Below are 21,379 nucleotides of genomic sequence, written 5' to 3'. Positions count from 1 at the left end.
CTTCAGCGGAGCTGCACGATCCTATGGCGACAAAGCCCGCCAGAATGGGTGGGGCCATCTGGCTATATAAGTGGGCATTTCGCCATAGGATCTCAGGTAAATTCGACTGAAGCGATGACACAGAGTCGTGCAGCGTCATGGCACAGCAAGGAACGCAGTACTCATTCCCGTATCTCAGGGAACCGAGGTTACGTAAGTAACCGAGTACGTTCCCTTTTGATATTTCACTCGTACTGCGTCACTAGATGCTTATGGGGAACCAATACAATCCCGCCGTGTCATGAAAGAGGAACGACTTACATTAACTGGCCTTGAGCATAAAAGGCTCAGAGGGACCAATTATACACAGGGTGAGCCCTGCGGGTGGCAAGATGCTGAACTCACTGAGGTCAGCCCGGCCTTGGATAATCGTTCCAACGGTTTTGTACAGCCTCAGCACTACTGAAAGGGCCAAGAGCATACCTGAAAAAACAGGCAATGCCTGAAGAAATAGACCGCCTTAAGCAGGCGCGTATCCATTTAAGCAGATAGAATCCGAGCCTGCAAGGCCGAAACTTCCAAGTTATATAACCTGATGAAAGTGGACGGCGAGGCCCAGCCGGCCGCCGCATAAATATCCTTTGCTTTGTGACCGGGGACCCTTTGGTGTGGCCACCAAAGCATACAAAAAGTTGTTCCGACCGCCTGAACGGGGGCGGAACGCTCTATTTAAATTTTCAGCGCCCTAACCGGGCAGAGAAAGTTAAACTCCTGGTCCTCCTCAGAAGGCTCCTCCTCATAACCTGGTCTCTAAACAGGGTGTAGAGCACCTTAGGAACGTACCCATGTCTTGGTTTTAGGGCAACTTTGGAGTCGTTAGGCCCAAACTCAAGACAGGCAGGACTTATCCAGAGAGCCTGCAAGTCACCTACTCCTTTAACCGATGCTAAAGCCAGTAGCAGAGTGGTTTTCAATGACAGGGTTTTCAAGTCTGCAGACTGTAGTGGCTCAAAGGGGGGGCCCTTGAGGGCTCTCAGGACCGTGGGGGACCGGGGCGGATTGAGTCTCCTGGATCCTCTCAGGAAACGGACAACTAAGTTGTTCCGGCCCACCTACTGTCCAGCTATAGGAGCATGGGAAGCTGCTATAGCTGCCACATAGACCTTGAGCGGGGAAGGGGCCTTGAGCGTGGAACGGGAGCGGCCCTTGTCCAACAGCTCTTGAAGGTAGGACAATATCACCGATATGTCACATGAAACTGGGTCTTTGCCATGGGTCGTACACCAGGCGGAAAAGACCGACCACTTAAGGGCATAGAGGCGTCTCGTAGACGGGGCTCTAGCCTGTGAGATAGTATTCAGGACACTCTCAGGGAGATCTACTGATTCCCATCGAGAGCCCAGAGCTGCAGAGCTCACAGCTCGGGCTGGGGGTGCCAAATCGTCCTGTTCGCCTGAGAGAAAAGGTCCTGCCTCAGAGGAATAGGCCACGGGGCTGCTGTCAGCAGTTGAGACAGCTCTGAAACCCAATGCTCGTTCCTCCAGAGCGGGGCCACCAGAAGGATTCTGTGTCTGTGTTCCCTGACTTGTCTGATTACCTGTGGGATCAGAACAATCGGGGGGAAAGCATACAGGAGGAGGTTGGGCCAATCGTGGGCTAATGCGTCCTCGCTTTTCGAAAAATAAGTTGGGCAATGAGAGTTGGGCAATGAGAGTTGTCTTTTGAGGCAAAGAGGTCGACCTCTGCCCTGCCAAAGATCTCCCAGATTCTCTGAACCGTTTGTGGGTGGAGCATCCACTCCTCTGAGGGGACGTTGCTCCGAGATAGCATGTCTGCTCCTCGGTTCAATATGCCGGGCATATGTGCTGCCCTCAATGAACGCAAGTTGAGATGTGCCCGCCCTGGTGATTTATATAGGACACCACTGTCATGCTGTCTGAGCGGACTAGCACGTGGTGTCCCTTCCATTATAATCCATAATTATGTCCCCACTGGATGCAACAAATGCCTCGTTTATAATGGGTTTTCATGTTTTTGTCTCGTCGCTCCGGCCGGACAGGGCATCATCACAATATGGTAAGGGGCGTAACATTTCCGTCACACGCTTGAGGTATTCGGCCAATCACAACGCACTGGATAGCTGGCCAATCACGGCACACCTCGCTTTTTCAGAACGATGAGCTTTGTAAAAATCGACGCGTTTCAGAAAGGCGGGGCATAGAGGATATTGTAAATATTCATAAAGCTCAATAATGTACAGTATGTGGAAAATAATGTGTTTTTTTTAACTTAAACCGCATAAACACATTTCATTACACCAAATACACAAAATAATGTTCTTTTTAGCAGCATCATATGACCCCTTTAAAAGATCAGTAAAGTTTCATGGCATTAAAACAATGTAATATAACCCAAGGAATCCATCATATGATCTAGTGATGTCTATTAATACTGAATGTTATTATGAAACCATTGTTTTCTTTAATAGACTACCATGGTGAGATTTTTTGTGAATGCACACTGAGAAAGACGTCAGGCACTGAGCACACCCAGAACCAGAGAGCCAGAAATGAGCCCAATGCAAAGCAGAAATGAGACACAACACAATACAGCTCCTGTTGTTAAAGACCCCCCACCCCACCCTCCCCCAACATCTGCACAATCATTAACAGATGTCTGAGACCTCTGAACAGACGTACACACACAAACCTGCACATACAATATTCTGAATGCCACAGTTATGACCATAAATATATATAAACCATACAGAATATGTAAGATGCTTAAGATTTATTTTTTATTTTTTAAATATCTTCAGTTTCACTATATTGTTGCCTCCTCAGGCATCAATGACTGCTGCGGCATTTTGAGATGTTTGTGTATGATTCACTCAGTTAATAGCAAAGGTGAATCTCATATAGCCACTAATCTAAACGTTTCTACATAAGATATTAATTTTTAAAATGCAGAACGGAAGTTAGATGTTTTACTGTCTAGTTCATCACAGCAGTATGAAATGCATACACTTTAATTCTAAAGTGACGATCATTGTAATCCACTAGTAGTGACTCAAGTATTACCAAATCCTTCAGAAGGAATGACTAATTATTTGGATCAGTATTCTGAAGTGAATAACATGATAACTCTCTAGTTATGACTGAAATCATTGTAAGCTTTTGCAGGTTTTGTAAGGTTTTGAATAGTAATGAATCAAGTGCTTCCATACATCTCATACATCCCATACATCCTTCTAAAATAATTACTAATTATTTGGAATAGTATTCTAAAGTGAGGATGGTCACACTTTAGTTTGGGGACCAATTCTCAGTATTAAATAATATTAACTATGACTTTTGCCTCAAAAAAACACTTAATTTGCTGCTTATTAGCAGTTAGTAAGTTACTAAGTTTAGGTATGTGTAGGACTAATGCATCTAAAATATAATCATGAAGAATAAAATGTGCTTAATAAGTACTAATAAATAGCCAATATGCTAGTAATATGCATGCTAATAAACAACTAGTTAATGGTGAGAATTGGTCCCTAAAGAGTTCCTGTGAGAATCATGTACTCCACTCCACTATGACTCAACCGATACCAAATCCATCAGAAGGAATTACTATCCAAAACCTTGCAAAAACCTCAAAAACTTTTGATGACTTCGGTCATTACTAGAGAGTTATCATGCGTTTCACTTTAGAATACTGTTCCTTCCTAGTAGAGTCATTACTAGTGGATTACCATGATCGTCACTTTAGAATATTTAGAACACTTAATTATGCATTATTCGCGTTAATCATTAACCTGTTTATAGTAGTTGTAGATAGTATATAGTAGTTATCTTGGAAGTATGAAAAATAGTTGTTACTGATTAGATAATAGTGAACTACCTGCTATTACTGTGTTATTACTTACAAATTCATTGATCAGTTTTTTTATGTTAATAGTAGTAACTAGAATGTTAATATTGTGTTACTCATTTGTTCCTGTGTAGTTATGCATTAATGAGCAGTATTCTAAAGTTCTGATGATTATTTGTACAAGATATGATAATGTTGAAACAATACATTGTTCTTGACAACCAAATGCAAGGCAGACAAGTGTAAATCCAATGCACAAGAAGACAAAGCGGTTGGGTAACATCCAACACGAAAATAAACACTCTACTGCCTAATGTCATGACGGTAACTGAATGTTGTGTTAGGACGCATAGGGGAAATATGCCTCTGAGAGCGCAGAAACTACAGCACAGTGTTTGATTTGGGTTTAAATGAGCGGACCAGATTTCACATCTCAGCACAAAATAAATAGGAATGCAGAAAGACTGCAGAGATGAAGGTGGAAACGATGCCAGCCCTGTGAAACAGGACAAAGATTTCAGAGATAAAGGTATGTTTTTCTCATGAGTGGTTTTGGACATTAACTAATATGTCAGAAACTGCACCAAACATCAGGGGTTTATACTTGAGAGATTAAATTAATTGAAATTTAAACTTTAATTTGACTTCGCCCATTTTTAAGTGTAATTTTAAAAGTCAAGGAGGGGAGAGTGAAAGAAACGTACTCGGTTACTTACGTAACCTCGGTTCCCTGAGATACTGGAACGAGTACTGCAGACTTCAAATCTGCAGACTGTAGTGGCTCAAAGGGGGAGCCCTTGAGGGCTTTCAGGACCGTGGGCAGGTCCCACATAGGGACCGTGGGGACCGGAGCGGATTGAGCCTCCTGGATCCCCTCAGGAAATGGACAACAAAGTTGTTCCGGCCCACCGACTGTCCGGCTATAGGAGCATGGGAAGCTGCTATAGCTGCCACATAGACCTTGAGCGGGGAAGGGGGAGCGGCCCTTGTCCAACGAAGGTAGAAGGTAGGACAATATCACCGATATGTCACATGAAACTGGGTCTTTGCCATGGGTCGTACAGAAAAGACCGAAGACCGACCACTTAAGGGCATAGAGGCGTCTCGTAGACGGGGCTCTAGCCTGTGAGATAGTATTCAGGACGCTCTCAGGGAGATCTACTGATTCCCATCGAGAGCCCAGAGGTGCAGAGCCCACAGCTCGGGCTGGGGGTGCCAAATCGTCCTGTTCGCCTGAGAGAAAAGGTCCTGCCTCAGAGGAATAGGCCACGGGGCTGCTGTCAGCAGTTGAGACAGCTCTGAAACCCAATGCTCGTTCCTCCAGAGCGGGGCCACCAGAAGGATTCTGTGTCTGTGTTCCCTGACTTGTCTGATTACCTGTGGGATCAGAACAATCGGGGGGAAAGCATACAGGAGGAGGTTGGGCCAATCGTGGGCTAATGCGTCCTCGCTTTTCGAAAAATAAGTTGGGCAATGAGAGTTGGGCAATGAGAGTTGTCTTTTGAGGCAAAGAGGTCGACCTCTGCCCTGCCAAAGATCTCCCAGATTCTCTGAACCGTTTGTGGGTGGAGCATCCACTCCTCTGAGGGGATGTTGCTCCGAGATAGCATGTCTGCTCCTCGGTTGAATATGCCGGGCACATGTGCTGCCCTCAATGAACGCAGGTTGAGATGCGCCCACTCCAAGAGGCGTTTTACCATCTTGAAAAGGCGTTTCGAGGTGAGCCTGCCCAGGCGATTTATATAGAACACCACTGTCATGCTGTCTGAGCAGACTAGTATGTGGTGTCCCTTCAGGTCCGGTAAGAAGGTCTGAAGGGCTCCACATACTGCCATCGTCTCAAGGCAGTTGATGTGTAGCCGGCCTTCTGCATCTGACCAGGAGCCGAAGGTCGGTCTGCCTTCACACAGAGTTCCCCAACCTGTGTTGGATGCATCTGTTGAGACAACCTTCCTTCTGTGAATCAAGCCCATAGTCACGCTGTTCTTGAACCACTGTGGGTCTTTCCAAGGGCCCAGAGCTGTTACACGGGCCTGGCTCACCCTCAGACGAATGCGTCCGTGATGCCACGCATGGGGAGGAATTTGAGGTTTCAGCCAGTACTGAAAGTCTCATGTGGAGCAGGCCCAGCTGTAGTACCGGAGATGCAGAGGCCATGAGGCTCAGCATGTTTTGAAACGACTTGAGAGGTTGAGAGGCTCCGATTTTGAAAGACTCCGCGAGCTGTTGTATGGCCAGTGCACGTTTTGGCGCGACTACCGCCCTCATGTGGACTGAGTCGAATACTGCTCCCAGGAACGAAGTTCGTTGGCTGGGAGACAGAGATCTCTTGGCAAAATTGACCCTGAGTCCCAGGCACTCTTAAGTGGCTGAGGAGGAGGGATCTGTGGGATATTAGCTCGGCCTCTGACTGGGCTAAGATGAGCCAGTCGTCGAGGTAATTCAGAATGCGGACTCCCATCTGCCTCAGAGGGGAGAGGGCTGCGTCCATGCACTTCATAAAAGTGCGGGGAGCCAGGGACAGTCCGAAGGGCAGGACTGTGTACTGATATGCCACTCCCTCGAAGGCGAATCTCAAGAATCGTCTGTGATGGGGGGGCTACCTGGATGTGAAAGTAAGCATCTTTCAGATCCAGAGAAAAGAACCAGTCCCCTGGGCGTATTTGCGAGAGGATCTGCTTCAGGGTAGTCATTCTGAACGGCCGTTTCATGAGGGCACGGTTCAGGTCTCTGAGATCGAGGATGGGCCGAAGGCCGCCGTCCATTTTGGGGACGAGGAAGTAAAGGCTGTAGAAGCCTAACTCGCTCTGAGCTGGCAGAAGCATCTCTAAAGCTCCTTTTGCCAGTAAATTATTCATCTCGGATCGCAAGACGTGAGCGTTCTTGCTCTGCACTGAGGAGGAGACCATGCTGCGGAACTACAGGGGTCTTCGAGCGAACTGGAGTGAGTAACCTTGTTTTATAATCCCCAGATCCCAGTCTGACACTCCGGGAATGGCTTGCCAGGCCTCGGCCTGTGTGGCAAGGGGTACTGTGACACTCGTGATAACTGGAAGAGGAAATTTGCTCTTTTTTTTGAAGATGTTTGTTTTTTATTTTTCTTGCTATAACAGCGGCTGTTTGTGAGGGCGCTTTTGGAACGGGCCCAGTATTCACAACAGTTTCTAGAACAAACCTACTGCCACCGGCACCCGGACCGAACGGGGTGCTTGAGGGCACAACAGAGGGTGTTTTGGGGGTGGTCTGGCGCTGGTGAGACTTTGCCCCCTCCTCTTCCTGTCCAGCAGATCAGGATGATGCCTGAGGCGCAGGATCCAACGTCAGCTTGGGCCGTGGTCCTTGGCGCTTCGGAAAAGGGTAGCATCTGGCCGAGCGGGAGCGCTGTTGAGGCTCAGTCTTTTGAGTAGGTTGAGCGGGCAGCGGCGCAGGTTTTGCTGGCTGCTGTGCTGGTGTAGGTCTGGGGCGACTGGTGGCCGTTGCAGAGCTGGAGCACTTAGGCAGGAAGTGCCGCATTGCCTGGTATGACTTCTGTACTGCTGTAAAACTCTCTGCAAATCCCTCGACGGTGGGTCCAAACAGCCCCGTAGGGTAGACCGGAGAGTCGAGGAAGGGGACCTTGTCAGCCTCCTTAATCTCAGTGAGGTTTAGCCATAAGTGGCGTTCCAAAATCACTAAGCTGGCCATTGACCTCCCGATGGCCTGTGCTGTAGCCTTCGTAGCTCGTAAAGCCAGGTCTGTTGCACTGCGCAGCACCTTGAAGGCTGCGGGGTCGGGTCTGGACTCGTCCATGACTTGGAGGAGTTTGTCCTGAGTACGCTTGTCCAGCGAGGGCAGACGTTGTTCTGCAGGGCTTGGAGGGGTGAGCGACCTTCGCTTTCCATCCAATTGCAGTGGTTGGGCAGAGGTGTGCAGCCACTGACTCATCGAGAGGATGCAGTTTTACGTAGCCTCTTTCCTCAGCGCCATCCACTGAGGAGAGTGCAGAAGAAGAGGATGTGCGAAGGCGAGCCGAGTAGGGAGCGAGCCACGATTTCGTGAGCTCGTCGTGGACTTCCGGGAAAAACGGGGAGGCTCGTTGACGAGGGGCCTGGCGGCACCCTGGCAGCAACCATTCGTCCAGATGGCTACGAGTGGGCTCCTCCGGTGTAGACCACTCCAGTCCCAGCTCTTCGACCGCTTTAGAGAGGACACGGAAAAGTTCGGTGTCCATCCCTTGCTTGGCGTCGCTGGGATCGGCAGACGGCAAAGGGGCGGGGTTGATAGTAGAGCCCGACATCTCCTCCGCATCTGACGCTATTAGAGACATGCTGTCATCTAATAGCTTGTCCTCCATCACACCGAACGAGACCGTGTCGCTCGCATCAGCCGAGGGACGCTAGTCTGAGTGTTCAGAGAGTACGGGTGAACCCTCTCTGCTTGGCGAGGCACGCGGGATCTGGCCCGGCGTGAGCTCACTCGTAGCCGAGCGCTCAGTCCCCTTGCCCCGCTGTTTTTTCCTCACAGGTCCCTGGGAGGAAGAAAATGGGTGGGCGCGAGAGAGTCGCTCTCTGAAAAGAAAGCGCGCAGAGAGGCTAGACTCATGTTCACGCAGTGTGAACACTCCATCTCGGTCAGAGCGGCTTCTGCGTGAGGCTTGCCCAAACAGTTAAACGCACTCTGAGTGGCTGTCGTCAGCGTGCAGTACAATCCTGCAATTACTTTTTTAGACTCGCCGGATGGCGGCAGGGGACGAGCTGACATCTGCGCCGAACGCTGAAGGCGGATCGTAGAGCGGGCGGGAACAGCAGAGAGGCGCAGAGGAAAAGGCAGAATCTGTCCGCAGCGAGGCGTGTCAATGTCGAGCACTTCAAGTCCCGTAGATCAGCGAAGGGAAGATGGAACCAATGGCCGTGCAGTTACACTGCGTGATTGTAAAGGCTTCAGTCCTCTGAGAAAAAGGAGTTTTTCCCCATAAGCATCTAGCGACGCAGTACGAGTGAAGTATCGAAAGGGAATCAGTCTTTTCTGAACATGTTGACTCCATTCTTTTTTTTAAATCAAGGGGGACCCGCAGTATATTTTTTGACCACCCGCAGGATCCCAACCCAAATGTGTACAGTGCTCTTCCATGGTTTTTATGAGGGGTAATATTTGGGATGTGTTCGTAGGAAAGTTAAGAGTTAACAGTATTAAGAAGTGCTAAATGCTTATATGTATGATGCTTTGTGACATTAAACTGGTGTTAACTTCTTTTAGTTTCTTTACACCCTAGACCTGATGGCACTGAAAGAGGAGAGTCCAGATCTAAATGAAATGGAAGAGAAAAACTTAATGACTGGTGAAGAATCTTTTAGCTACTCACAGATTGATAAAACAGAAACTAGAAACCTTAAAGTCCAGATGAGAATTCAGACTGGAGAGAAGCATTACACCTGTGAACAATGTGGAAAGAGTTTCAGTCTAAAAGACAGCTTTAGAGTCCACTTGCATCTAGCGACGCAGTACGAGTGAAGTATCGAAAGGGAATCAGTCTTTTCTGAACATGTGTTGACTCCATTCTTCTTTTTAAATCAAGGGGGACCCGCAGTATATTTTTTGACCACCCGCAGGATCCCAACCCAAATGTGTACAGTGCTCTTCCATGGTTTTTATGAGGGGTAATATTTGGGATGTGTTCGTAGGAAAGTTAAGAGTTAACAGTATTAAGAAGTGCTAAATGCTTATATGTATGATGCTTTGTGACATTAAACTGGTGTTAACTTCTTTTAGTTTCTTTACACCCTAGACCTGATGGCACTGAAAGAGGAGAGTCCAGATCTAAATGAAATGGAAGAGAAAAACTTAATGACTGGTGAAGAATCTTTTAGCTACTCACAGATTGATAAAACAGAAACTAGAAACCTTAAAGTCCAGATGAGAATTCAGACTGGAGAGAAGCATTACACCTGTGAACAATGTGGAAAGAGTTTCAGTCTAAAAGACAGCTTTAGAGTCCACTTGAAAATCCACACTGGAGTGAAGCCTTACTCCTGCAAACTGTGTGGAAAGAGTTTCTTACTAAAAGGACATCTTAAGACTCACATGCGAGTTCACAATGGAGAGAAGCCTTTCATCTGCTCTCAGTGTGGCAAGAGTTTTAGACAGAAAAAAGATCTTAATACCCACATGACAAATCACACTGGAGAAAAGCTTTACTCCTGCAAACTGTGTGGGAAGAGCTTCAGACGAAAAGACAATCTTAAGAATCACATGCGAGTTCACACTGGAGAGAAGCCGTTCATCTGCTCTCAGTGTGGAAAGAGTTTTAGACAGAAAAGAGATCTTAATACCCACATGACAAATCACACTGGAGAAAAGCCCTACTCCTGCAAACTGTGTGGGAAGAGCTTCAGACGAAAAGAAAATCTTAAGACTCACATGAGAATTCACACTGAACAGAAGCCGTTCATCTGCTCTCATTGTGGCAAGAGTTATAAATGGAAAAGAAATCTTAATGGCCACATGAAAAATCACACTGGAGAAAAGCCTTACTCTTGCAAACTAAGTGGGAAGAGCTTCATGCAAAATGAACATTTTAAGACTCGCATGAGAATTCACACTGGTGGAGATGATCCATTTGTTTGTGATCAGTGTGGAAAGAGTTTCAGATTTAAAGCACACTTTAATAATCATCACATGAGGATTCACTCAGGAGAGGACTGTTTTGTATGTCATCAGTGTGAAAGGAGTTTCACAGACAGGCGTCACCTTGAGAATCATGTAAAAATTCACATCGGGGAGAAGCCTTACATGTGCCATCAATGTGGAAAGACTTTAACAAACAGAGCAAACCTGGAGGATCACATGAGAGTTCACACTGGAGAGAAGCCTTTCACCTGCCAAGAGTGTGGAAAGAGCTTCACGGTTAAAGGAAACCTTAAGACGCACATGAGAATTCACACTGGAGAGAAGCCTTACAAGTGTGTTCAGTGTGACATGAGTTTCCAATATCATATAAGCCTGAAAAATCATTTGCAAACTCATTCTGGAAAGAATTCATTGATTTCCTCAGAGTGACGAGGTTTAGAAAAAGGAGTAATTTCAGCAATCATCTGCGCATTCACTCTGGAGATAGACAGTTTAATTGGGATCAATGAAATAAAATCATCACACTTATACATGCATATGCAAAGTCATGTAAATGTGAGAGCCTGTTTTTGTTCTTTGTTAAAGAGTAGGACAATAGAAATGCATATCCATTTGAAATAAGCAGCTGAATGCGAGCTTCATCTTATTTCCACCTCATGACCAATTCTTTTATTTGTATTACTGTTTTAGTTATATCCTACATCTCTTTATACTTTACCTCTAGTCTTTTTGTTTTCTTTTGACCATGTTTACTGCAGTGAGAACTAGGGCTGGGAAAATAAATTGATGCATCGCGAATTGAGAAATGATTCAGCATTGATTCTGAGATTTTCCGAATGCATCACGATTAGGGATGCACGATATGAAAATTTTTTACCGATAATTAAGTCCTTCTCATAGTCGATACCGATAACCAATAAGTTCATATTTTTATGTTATAATTTTCATATAATCTACAGTTTGTGCACCCAGGAGAATAGAAAATCTAAGAAGCACTGATTAAACTGATATTTTAGTAGCTCTGGCCTAACTATAATAGCAAACTTCAGTCCTGACTCTTCAAATGTGTTTATTTTTTGTGTAAGGCACCACAATACTTAGTAACAGAAAGAGTTTAACAGAACTATGGTTTACCTGCAATTAACAACTTATTAAAAACAAATTTATATTCAAGTATTTCATGCATAACAAAGAAATGCATCTATTCAACCTTTAGTGCATGAGGATGAGGAAGGTATATTGACTTTAAATCATGTTTTTCAAATACATAATAAATAAAATGCATTGACATTTGTCAACCTCGAAAAAAAGAACAACAAAAGTGCATCCTCAAAAGTGCATAGGGCATAGAGATTTCTCTGAAATTATATAGTTTAACATAAAATAAATAATAATAAACTTAAAATGATTTCCAATTTGCACTCCTTGACATGTCTTACCCTCTTCCAAAGTATATATCTTTTCACTTGTCTCTGTTTAATGTCTATTTGCCTTTTCTATTTGTTATGTGAGGGCATTAGCGGGAGATTCTTGATAAACAGAAGCATCTCTGACTTCTCGGAAAGCGGATGAATCTTGGATAAAACAGACTGATTGATTAATTTACCAGCAAGAGTACTTTATCGGATCTAGTTATTGGATTTCATTTATCTATCGGAGCAATAAAAATGACGTCATTTTCACCCATATCGCCCGATAATTTATCTGTCCGATAAATATCGTGCATCCCTAAAAAAAACTTTTAGGTCATAATATATGATGAATTAGACACAATAAAAAACATTTTACACACATTCCATTCAAATGCGGACATTTTTGTTTTTAATTATGTCCAAGGTTGTAACTGAACAGTACTGGATTAAATAAGCAACATGATGATGTCATGTAATAACTATAGTGCACTACTTTCTCATTCTTCAAGGTTTCCCATTCTTTTAATTGTATACATTATGTTGGGCATATATATATATATATATATATATATATATATTAAAATATTTTTAGTCAGAATAGTATTCTGTAACCATTAGACCAACTAGCCTCTTCCATTCTAAACATAGCTTAATTATAATCATAAAACATCTACTGACTTCTGGCTTGCATGAATATAGTGGTCTCCATTGAGGCTTTGTAATAATTTTAATTGAGCCGGCAAAAGGAAGTGAACATGACTTCCCCTTTCACAACATCATGTCCCACAATAGCAGCTTTCAAACGACCCGCTCCTTAATGAAGACTTCTAATGACATGCTAACGGCGCACCATTTTAATTAGGTACCGTATTGACCCGAATATAAGACGATGTTTTTTTTCTTGGAAATACATCTGAAAAAACGCGGTCGTCTTATATTCAGGGTCTAGACTTTGACGTGTCAATAATACACCCACAACAATAGGTGGCGCCAAATACGCATAAAACGAGTGTGCCGTGAAATACGTAATGTAATGCGTGTTGTAAAGATCGCGAGTAAAAACAAAAGAAAAAGAAAAGCTTACAGCTGCATGAGTCGTGACGGTCACGTTAGCCTGATGGGACCAAACTCCCTTTGTGATTTTAAAACGTAAGACAGTACCCAGATTTGAAGACTACAGTAAGATTGAACTTCTACTGTTAATAAGATTTTGGTGGGCTACTATTAGATGGATAGCCTAAATGTCCTAATTCAGATGGGATACCTGTTTTTTTTTTATTTTTTATGGTATATCAAAAAGTATATTTTTTTCAATGTGATTGTTGGTACATTTTACCAGTTTTTACCATACTTTCAAAACAAAAATTAAAATAGGATAAATATGCAATATGAAAATAATTGAAGACAAAATGTGTTTACTGAGAAAAAACAAGATTTGGTTTTTAAAAAGCCTTTTTCCAAATGGTACATCTGGAAAAGGGGGGTCGTCTTATATTCGGGCCAATACGGTAGTTAAGTACCAAACAATGTCATACAGCCAAATGAGCAGTATTTCAGCTCACTCTCACTTTTGGATGATCTTGATTCCGCTTGAAAAAAAAAGAAAAGAAAGGAAGAAATTAAAAATTGATTGATTGATTCAAAATCAGATTGATTTGCTGTAGATGATTTTTTCAGCAAACTTTAAGTAAACGCGAATTAATTAAATCGGTGATGCGTTATGCGCACAAGAGGTTGTGTTTATTTGTAATTAATTTTGTATTAATTAATCATTGTATTTTTTTTTTTATCATTTGAGTTCCTATTCATTTAATGTAGGCTATAGGCTACGGCTGCGTGCGGCTTATCGAGGTATGAATTCCTTTAGGAGCATCTGAACGTAATTGAAGATATTTTTGATGAAATCTGAGAGGTTTCTGTGCCTCAATTAAAAGTCTGTTCTCTGATGGCTCTAAACTTTCATTTAGAGATGATAAAATAAATCCATATGAATGGAGTGCTTAAATCCAAGTCTTGTGGAGAGACACAATGGCTTTATATGATGAACAGATTGAATAAAAGCATAAGTTAATCAGAATGCTACTGTGTCTCTATACAAGCCTTGGATTAATCTGCTCCATTCATATGGATGTATTTTACCATCTCTTTTTGCATGTTATGATGCATTTGTATTTTGAGTGAACAGACTTTCCATGAAGGGACAAAAATCTTTCAGATTTCATTAAAAATAGTTGTGTTTTGAAGGCAAACTACTTTCTTATGAGTTTCAAACAGCATTAGGTGAGTAAATGACGTCAGTCTTCATTTTAGGATGAACTATCCATTTAATGTATTTTTGACACTAACCACACACACATTTTGAGCAGGTTTGGGAACCACTGTTGTAGAGGATGCCATCTAATATCCTTGTAGTACATAACCCTTAAAACTCTGATTACACCTGTAACCGGTTTCTTTTTTTATTGGGAAGCTTTTGCCATGACAACTTGCTTATGGTGACATGATCTACTTTTACATGTCTTTACTTTTGTGTTTTTGCACAAATGTATGTCCCTCCATCACCAGCACTCCGAATACAGCTCCAAGCACTCAAAGTAAGTTGGATTATTGATTACTGTCATGCACCTAGTTTCAAATAAATACACCAAGTAGTTGCCACTAACAACGTACAGTAATATGGGAGTTGTCAGAGCCTGGCAATTTGTGGGACTGCTTTTTATTTCCATTACAACTGTTTGAAAAATCAACAGTGATGCAGTAGGTAGTGTACAATTACACTACACTAGCAGTCCTATTTCTTTATATATATATTAGGGGTGTAACAGTACACAAACTTGACGGTTTGGTACATACCTCGGTTTTGACGTCATGGTTCGGTATGGTTTCGGTACAGGAAAAACCTTTTCTTTTTTTTTTGTATGCAAACATTTAAATTGTTTTTAAATTAACTTCTAAATTATACGATTTCTATTTGCAATATAATATTTGATATATTTGCAATATTATAATTTACAGTCATAACTTGTTTCATAAAATATTTATTTAAACATATACATTTAATAGTTAAAGACATCACTAACAGTTAAAGTAAATATAATGAAGTATAGTCTAATATTTCGTAAAATGCTCTTGGCAACCTTCCAAAACACCTAAGAAAGATAGGGGTCAGAATCCCTGTATTACCAAATTCCACCAAATAGTACCTGCAACAAAAGTTGGCCAATATTGCAGAAAAATAGTATCAACATTTTTTATTTATTTATTTTTAAAGATCACAATTCGGTAGTTTATCGATTCTTTATTATTTTGGTTTTGAGATGTAAATTGCAAACAATAGGACAAATACAATAAAAAATACAAATGAAATAAATAGTGCTTTAATTTTTTTCAGCTACAGTAGGTGTATTTAACAGTACCATTCAAGTTAGAAATTTAATAAATGTAAAACGCTAAATTATACACTGATTCTTATTAAAGCTAGTTAAGTCAAGAGCAGTAAAGTGAATTTTCTCTTGGTCTTTTGTTGTTTGTTGAACATTAAAGGTGCAGATTGAACCAAAACACATTTTTAGCAAAGTTTTATTGAGCAAACTTTTATAGGTGTATTTAACAGTACCATTCAAGTTAGAAATTTAATAAATGTAAAACTGCTTTGAAAAAAAAAAAAATGTTTCTGAAAGTAATTTTCAGATGCAACGGGGGAAAAAACTGGATAAACGCAAACATGAAACTTGTAAATAAAATAATCTGATATATAGCCTATGTTCAATTTAATAACATTAATGGGGTGTTCGTCAAAGATTGCATGCGGTCGGAGATTCCCGTGTTTACAGCTCCGTAAAATAACCTACTGGAAGCTCTGTAGTTTTGCTGTATAGGACTATAGATAAAAATATTAAAATTGCAAACACACAATAATATTTTAAGTTACTTCCATTTCTGAAAAAAAGAATGTAGGCCTAGTAATTGATGCTATAAATACACACGCCTGATTTTTGTTTTAATTATCCATCGTACACAAAAAAAAACAAACAAAAAACATTTGCAATCAAGACTGAAAAAAGCCAGAAGTGAATGTAAACTAGATTTGGCCCAGACTCTGTTGCTATCTGTGAAGCCAAGCATAAGAATAGCCTACTAATGTAAATTTGTTAACCCACAGTAACACATTTTAACAGATTAATCGCATATTTTCATTTGCTGCATGACCTGAACGAAAAATAAATTTTTTTGCTAAGAACGAACCGAAATGAAAACATTTCGCTTTTAATCTGTGTATTTAACAGCCTGTGAGACCTTCCCGGGGCAGTACCCTGCCTCACCAACTAAAATCAGGGCGCCCACTACGGAGATGGCACCAGAGGTGAGGGGGCACAGTGACCGAGGTGGCCGGGCCGGGCCCCCTCAGGCCCCCCCGTGGCGCCGACGCTGCCTGTGTTGCATAGGGCTTGTTCAGCTAGTCTGATCGGCAGCTGACTTGAAGTAGTGCATGTTGGTTAGAAACTTTGTCTGAATTGAGACTGTGGCACTGTGACATGGCATCAAAGTACCACATGAGCGATTCGAGAGCAGTCCGCTGGCTGACTAACAATCATGTGTTTTGTGTTTATCCTGACACCTTCAGTTCCGCTAATGCTCACAGATCTGTATTGTAGCCATAATGTTATGTTTATTAACTTAAAAATGATAAACAAACCATAGACCCCACTTGACATTTCAATAGTATAAGCTTATGTTAAACTTTATTCTAGTGCAAACAGAGGCAGTGCATAAAGTGTTTAATAAAAACGTCTCTGGAACATCTGTGTATTTGACAAATATTGCATTGAATTCACCTTATATGTGATAAAGTATGCAAACATCAGATGTGTGTTTGTATTATACTGCACATGCGTAAATCTGGTCATGTTCATTAGGCTGCTGCTACTTTGTGTCGTTAAAGGTTCTGTAAGCAGTTTCTAAGAGACACTGTTGATATTTGAAATCACCACACACAAAAAAAACCCTACTGAAAAGATCACACCCCTATCTATATAATTCAGATAATTTGTACTAGAATAAAGTTTAAATTGGTAATACAGAGAAGAGCTGACTGTGTATGCAAAACCTGTGTCTAGAGGACAGTTTAAGTGCAATAAGATGTGAATACACAGAACTATTTACTGTTTGACAGGGTTTGCACACTTTTAAAAGCTCATGTCAGAACAGTGTGGGAATAAAACGCTTCACTTGTGCATCTTTAAAATGCAGGCGAATAATAAACTTCAACATTGCACACTACTAAATGTGAATAATATCATGTTGTAGAGTATGCTATGACGGAGGTGCCAGAAGTGCAACTGATAGAATGTCCAATACTACAATATTTCTTCAGAAGCAGCTTTTGTATTCAGACTTTTTAATCTTCCGTGATATAAAACTGTGATATCGCACACCCCTACCCACATCTCTTTGTGAGTTCTTGTGGTCAACATGGACCATAGGACGATTGCTCAGATGTACTTTGTATATTTCAGATGACTCTTGCACACCAGCATATGTGAGGGCCATCTTTATGAGACTGGACAAGATCGACATGTCTCTGGAGAACATTCAGTCCATTTTAACCAAAGACATGATGTCTGGTGACCCTGAAATCGAAGAGCTCTGCAGGCCATTACAGACTCCGGCACAACTTCAAGAAGCTTCTGACAAGCTAAAGGACAGAAACAAAGTGACATTGTTGTGTATTCCCAGCTAACATTTTTTTGTTCTAAGAAGGTTTTCCAAACATTCTGTTTTGGTTGTGAGAACGTTACAATGTCCAGTTAAAGAAAAATAGGAACCAATGCCCTTTGGGCCAATTACAGTTTGAAGGGTCGAAAGGGGACCTGGCTATATACCCCACCATAATCCGTAAGTCGGAGTACAGTGGTCTCCATTGAGATATTCTGCTCAAATGAAAGTGTCACACTGCCAGTTTATTTACTGCATTGTGTTTTAGGCCATTATGCTTCGGCACAGTATCTGTCAAACGAATTCAAACTAAAAGCACGTATGTTATATATATATACTGTACATACATACGTGTGTGTGTCCTTATTTATTTATACGTTTTTTAATACATTACTTTTCATAATAATAATAATCCTATAACTAATTCTGATTGTAATTAATATTATTGTCTGTGCAGGGGCATAATGAAGGACACTTCCTGGATGTCCCTTCTGGCTCTGATTAAACACGGAAATGTTAAAGTTTACACTTTTCCAAGAAGTTTAGTTTAGTTGTTTCCAAGTTTCCATTTTAACCAAAGACATGATGTCTGGTGACCCTGAAATCGAAGAGCTCTGCAGGCCATTACAGACTCCGGCACAACTTCAAGAAGCTTCTGACAAGCTAAAGGACTCTGCTCACAGAAACAAAGTGACATTGTTGTGTATTCCCAGCTAACATTTTTTTGTTCTAAGAAGGTTTTCCAAACATTCTGTTTTGGTTGTGAGAACGTTACAATGTCCAGTTAAAGAAAAATAGGAACCAATGCCCTTTGGGCCAATTACAGTTTGAAGGGTCGAAAGGGGACCTGGCTATATACCCCACCATAATTCGTAAGTCGGAGTACAGTGGTCTCCATTGAGATATTCTGCTCAAATGAAAGTGTCACACTGCCAGTTTATTTACTGCATTGTGTTTTAGGCCATTATGCTTCGGCACAGTATCTGTCAAACGAATTCAAACTAAAAGCACGTATGTTTGCACTGCGTGTCTCAAAGCGTCGTTCATGCAATCATGTTAAAGTTTACACTTTTCCAAGAAATTTAGTTTAGTTGTTTCCAAGTTTCCAAGAAGTTTTATTTTATTTGTGTAGTTTCTAAAGGTATTGTGTAATGTTAAAAATGTTTAAATATGTTTAAAACTGTTTGTTGTGTTTCTTGAGCAGGCCACTATATTCATGTTATTCATTTAAATATTTTCTTATTTTTTGGGTGTGTGGGGGGCTTTATAGGATTGTTAGTGCATGATGTTCCAAAAATATTACAGCTGAAACATTTTGGGAACTTAAAACTACCAGCTGAAAACTTTAGTAGAATGTTAAAGAATAATGTTCTAACGTTTTCACTAAACATTTTTAAAATGCTGTTAGAAAATGTTATCCTATCTTTAAAGAGAACATTCTGAGAATAAAAATAAAACCCGTTAAAAACTTTGTTAGAACATTAGCAATGTTATCACTACACATTTTTAGAATGTTAATTGCACTTAAAGGGATCTGCTAAGTGACTTCGCTAAATTTGCATCCTGATCCCTCCCCTAAACCTTCAGTAGATTACGGTAAATTGGTTAGAAAATGCCTGTTGTGGTTTAAAATCATCTGATTGTGAGCATCAAATAGGCCTAGTTCAGATAGATATAAGACAGGAGAGTGAGTGCATGTGTTGACATTTATTCTTCTGACACTTCCTGAAAAGCAGTTTCACTTCCTATACAGAAGTCAAAGGCATTCAACACAACAGTTCGGTGGGGGAAATACATCTACGAAAATAATTTGCAGTGAGTGTTTAATTTTTCTTTAGTTGTTTTCATGCACGAGTGTCATTTAATGATGTGTCATTGGTCACTTTGTTTTTCTGAGACTTTAATGCTGTGCTGAAGTCATTTTGATTATTTTATTTAACCTCTTAACTGTCAAAGATCGGCGACGGCCTCAGATTACTGTTGTTTTACTTCAACAGCACGTTAAACATCACACTCTGGACAAACTGTGCATCAGTAGAAAGATTAAAGACTCTAGCTTCGATATTTGACCACTGTTTTGATAAATTACTAAACTACTGTCACTGCAACAATGTTTTATGTCAGGAGTGAAAAATAATAAATCCGTATGCAGCGCTGCATCTGTGTGTTATACTCTTCCGTGGTCATAGTATGAGTCAGAGAAAGCCGATTTGCTGGTGAAATGTCAATCATATTGCGCATCACATCCCGCCCCGTCTCATCCTGTGATGCACTTCCCATGCTCTTCCGCATTCATTTCTGACCGTAACAAACCCCTGTCTCGATAGTATCGTGGTCACATGACGATCTGAAACAATAGGTCTTCCAGGAAAAAGTGTAGTTTTTAAAATATATTTAAACTTCTTATTCTAATATGAAAGGTGTTTAGAGTTGTGTTTTGGGTCATTATGCTTTGGCACAGTATCTGTGAAACGAACTCAAACCGAAAGCACAATATGCTTCATCAAGTCTGTTTTCGCTGCAGGTTTCAAAGTGAAGCGCACACTTGGTTCAGACGATCAGCTCGTGATCCGGTGTTTTCTGCGTCTCAGAACGACTCGTTCACACTGAATGAATGCAGTCAACTCCTTTATTTCACGTGCTGTGAGTTTAGCGCACGTTTGGGAACGCAGCAGACACCAGTTAGGCTTTATTTTCACGGCAGATGATGACAGCGTTTCACTAGATTTGTAGTGAGACGTGTTTCTGTAATCCTGTTTTCACTGAAGCTGGAGTTTTCCTTCTAAATAAAAGCTTAAAGTGCAGTTTATGAATCGCTGACAGCTAGCGGTTTAAATGCAGTCCAGATTCACAATATCTCTTTCAAGTGTAGAAATTAGGAAAGAAGTATTGTAATTTCCCTGCTGTAGTGTAAATATTCATTTTCATTTATTTTACAGTGCAATTGTTTTACAATATGTGGCTATTACTGATATTGTTGCTATTATTATTATTTAAATGCAGTCCAAATTCAAAATATCTCTTTCAAGTGTAGAAATTAGGAAAGAAGTATTGTATTTTTCCTAATGTAGTGTAAAGCAAAAATAATAAACCTATGAAATATTCATTTTCATTTATTTTACAGTGCAATTGTTTTTCAGCTTTTTTATTACTATTTACTTATTGATGTTACTCTTACTTAATCTGGACAAACTGTGCATCAGTAGAAATATTAAAGACTCTAGCTTCGATATTTGACCACTGTTTTGATAAATTACTAAACTACTGTCACTGCAACAATGTTTTATGTCAGGAGTGAAAAATAATAAATCCGTATGCAGCGCTGCATCTGTGTGTTATACTCTTCCGTGGTCATAGTATGAGTCAGAGAAAGCCGATTTGCTGGTGAAATGTCAATCATATTGCGCATCACATCCCGCCCCGTCTCATCCTGTGATGCACTTCCCATGCTCTTCCGCATTCATTTCTGACCGTAACAAACCCAGATAAACACTTTTACATAGGGTTGGGTACCGAAACCCAGTGTACCTAGTAACCGGTATGTACTAGAACCGATTCATAACGCAGATTTCGGTGCCACTTACATGCTAGAGCAATCAATTGAAATATTTGTTCTCTGGTTCTCCGAAACGGACGTAAGGATCACCAGCACCGCACGTGAAAAATTATTTCCCTACTGAGAAAATTCACAAACTCAAGTCGGAAATATCTAAGAATACAAATCCAACACATCTTTGTAGTAACGAGAGTGTCCATGTTGTTTTCACATTCCGACTTAAAAGCACAACTCGGGAAATGAGAGCATC

The 21,379-nt window shown here is 41.3% G+C and overlaps 2 protein-coding genes across 2 annotated transcripts in view; both read left to right on the top strand.

Annotated features, from left to right (window-relative positions):
* LOC107679417 (gastrula zinc finger protein XlCGF8.2DB-like) overlaps positions 1–21,379 on the top strand; it is a 124,890-nt gene that overhangs the window by 3,611 nt on the left and 99,900 nt on the right. The window lies entirely within an intron of this gene.
* Positions 9,442–10,884, top strand: LOC107679416 (gastrula zinc finger protein XlCGF57.1-like). Its single transcript, XM_016474962.1, has one exon. The coding sequence runs from the start codon at positions 9,610–9,612 to the stop codon at positions 10,873–10,875; it is 1,266 nt and encodes a 421-aa protein (XP_016330448.1). The 5' UTR covers positions 9,442–9,609; the 3' UTR covers positions 10,876–10,884.

The sequence above is a fragment of the Sinocyclocheilus anshuiensis genome, unplaced genomic scaffold, assembly GCF_001515605.1.
Source record: "Sinocyclocheilus anshuiensis isolate Anshui unplaced genomic scaffold, SAMN03320099.WGS_v1.1 scaffold360, whole genome shotgun sequence".
In the NCBI taxonomy this organism is placed as follows: Eukaryota; Metazoa; Chordata; class Actinopteri; order Cypriniformes; family Cyprinidae; genus Sinocyclocheilus; species Sinocyclocheilus anshuiensis.
Note: the sequence above shows the minus strand (reverse complement) of the source record. Positions and strands in the feature narration are given on the sequence as shown.